Here is a 2,424-nt window from a genome sequence, read left to right on the forward strand (position 1 = left end):
GCGCAGCCCCGCGCTGAGGGGCGCCGCTTCCCGCCCGCGCGTGAGGTAGACCCGGCGCCGGGTGGGCGGGCGCAGGGCGCTGCGTGTCCAGGCGCGGGCAGCGGCTGCTCTTTGTTAGCTCTTCTGGGCAAAGTTTGGGGGAGAAGGGGGTTCCGCAGGTCCTGCTCCTCCTGCCTTTGTCTCAGTTTTTGTGCTTTGATCCTGGAGCTGTATTTCGTGCTTCGTCGGCTCCCAGGAGCCCTCACTCGCTAAACTTTAGTTTTGTGTTTTCGATGTCAGTGAAAACGTCTCACCTAAAGGCTATCCTTTCATATGCATTGTTATTAAAATACTTTTGCTAACTGCTCTAAGCTTAAAAATCTTTATGAAAGTACACGCATGTGACTTACAAACAGAATTAATATAGCAGAGTCTGTACGTAAAACTTCCAGTCTCTCTTTTCTTTTGATTTTAGTTTTTCTGGCTCTCACTGAACCTGTGGTTCTTCTGGAAGACCTTCCTGCTGTACTGCCGAGGGTTGCAGTATTACTATCTGCATCAGATGTTAGGGGTGAGTCACCTGGACACTGAGTTTTGCTCTGGAAATGGGGATTCTGGGGAGGAAGGAAAGGGACAGAAAGCATTTGCAATGACAAAGAATGCCTGCAAGCCCTGCGAAGTTGGGGAAGATCAGATAGGAGATTACTGCAAGACTGCTAACAGTGACTTAGCATTAGAAAATTGCCGTTGCTGAGAAGAGCCACTCAAGTTTAGGACAGCAGTCTTTCCTCCCCCTCCATCCTGCTTGCTGCTGGCAGGCTCAAAGGGACACAAATGTGTTCAACAGACTGGAGCCAAACCTCTTGTCATCAAAGCATTAGTCAAACTGATAGGCACATGCTCCTTTTCATCCCAATTTGCTTCAGGATCTCTTGAAAAGTCTTGGTTCTTTTCAATCTCAGGTTGTCATACTTGTAAGTTCAGTGTAAATTACTATAATTATATATGTTTTGTTTTGTTTTGTGAAAACAACGTCTTGGAAGGTGAGTGATCTACTGAAGACCTGACTGTTGAGTATAGCATCCACCACCACCAAAAGACTTCAAAAAGTTAGTTTCTGGGAAGTGAGATAGAGATTGGTTCTAAATCCACAGTTATGCAGTCATGGTTGCTTGGAATGACTTGTCTCCAAAGAGGTAGATTTGGAGATAACAATTTTCTGAAAAAGTCTGTAGAGTGGCTGAGGATTTTAGAATCCAGGTACAAGTGCATGAATAATGCTATGCTTTTTGACACTGTGGACTTCAATGGTAAGCTGACCTGGGGCAAAAGCAGAGATGATGCATGTCCTAACCTGCTGTGCATCATCTCTGTTTTATCTTTGGTAGATCCAGGATATATATTTTTCATATGGTTGACAGTACTGCTAGAACTAGCCAGTTCCACAGATCCTTGTGAAACTAGCTTGAAAACGAGCTGATACGGTGATTATACTTGTCTGTTTTTTTTCTTCTTACTGACTCATTTGTGTTCAGGAAACTAAACTTTTGCATAGGTAGTGGAAAAAATGGGAAATTAAATATTTGCATATTTTACAACGATAGCTTTTTTACAAGGAAAAAAGCAGAAAACATGTTTAATTTTACTATTATCTCTAATGGCTTTGCAGCCCAGTGCATCCATTTGAAAATAGTTTTGGTTCCTGGCAGAGCAAGTGTGTTGTTCTTTAAACAAATGTTCTTGGGTCAACATGTTGGGTCAGATTGTTAGCTGATATCAATCAACAAAGTTCCTCTCAATTCAGAAGACTCATCTGCTTTGTGCCAGCTCATCTTCTGTCCTTTTTTTTGGTTTTCTTTTTCTTCAAAATGAGCCAGTTATAGACTGCATTTGGACCTGTGTGTGCAGTACCTATGAGATGACTCAAGCCACAGTTTCATTGTCTGGTTAGGAAGTGAGGACCAGGAGGCCATGTGGTTAGTTTGACTAACACAGTGTCTTCAACTGTGGGAATTTTGAGAGCTTTAAAAATGAAGAGGAAAGAAAAGAACTAAGTCTGAAAGATACTTTTGGTCAAAACTCCAAAACAAATTTAGAAACTTGGGAAACGTTGAACACTGTAAAGCATTCTCACAATTCAGTTACTTATAGTTTGTCTAGATATCACTTCTAGATGCCAAAGTTAGCTTTCTCCTTTCTCTTCTAGTATATTTGTATGTGTGTATAAATCATACAGATTGTTTTTAGAGTTGTAAAAAGTTGAGCCCAATTTTAGCCTCTTTAGGAAACAGAGTGAGCACTGCTGTATTACAGTTGCTGTGAACATCCCATGTGGATTTTCGCTCCTCTACCTTCTGTACATCAGTTTGCACAGCCACTGGCCATCTCTCGGTCCATCTCTATAATGGACCGAGGAGGAGGTTATCAGGAGTAGTCAGCATGGGT

At 42.2% G+C, this 2,424-nt stretch overlaps 1 protein-coding gene across 1 annotated transcript in view; it reads left to right on the forward strand.

Moving 5' to 3' along the window:
• NOX4 (NADPH oxidase 4) overlaps positions 1-733 on the forward strand; it is a 25,459-nt gene extending 24,726 nt beyond the window's left edge. Inside the window, exon 10 of the mRNA XM_031552294.1 lies at positions 455-733. Within this exon, the coding sequence (XP_031408154.1) occupies positions 455-733 (279 nt within the window). The remainder of the gene's footprint in view (positions 1-454) is intronic.
• Positions 734-2,424: the final 1,691 nt, after the last annotated feature.

This window comes from Meleagris gallopavo, chromosome 1 (genome assembly GCF_000146605.3).
Source record: "Meleagris gallopavo isolate NT-WF06-2002-E0010 breed Aviagen turkey brand Nicholas breeding stock chromosome 1, Turkey_5.1, whole genome shotgun sequence".
Lineage (NCBI taxonomy): Eukaryota > Metazoa > Chordata > Aves > Galliformes > Phasianidae > Meleagris > Meleagris gallopavo.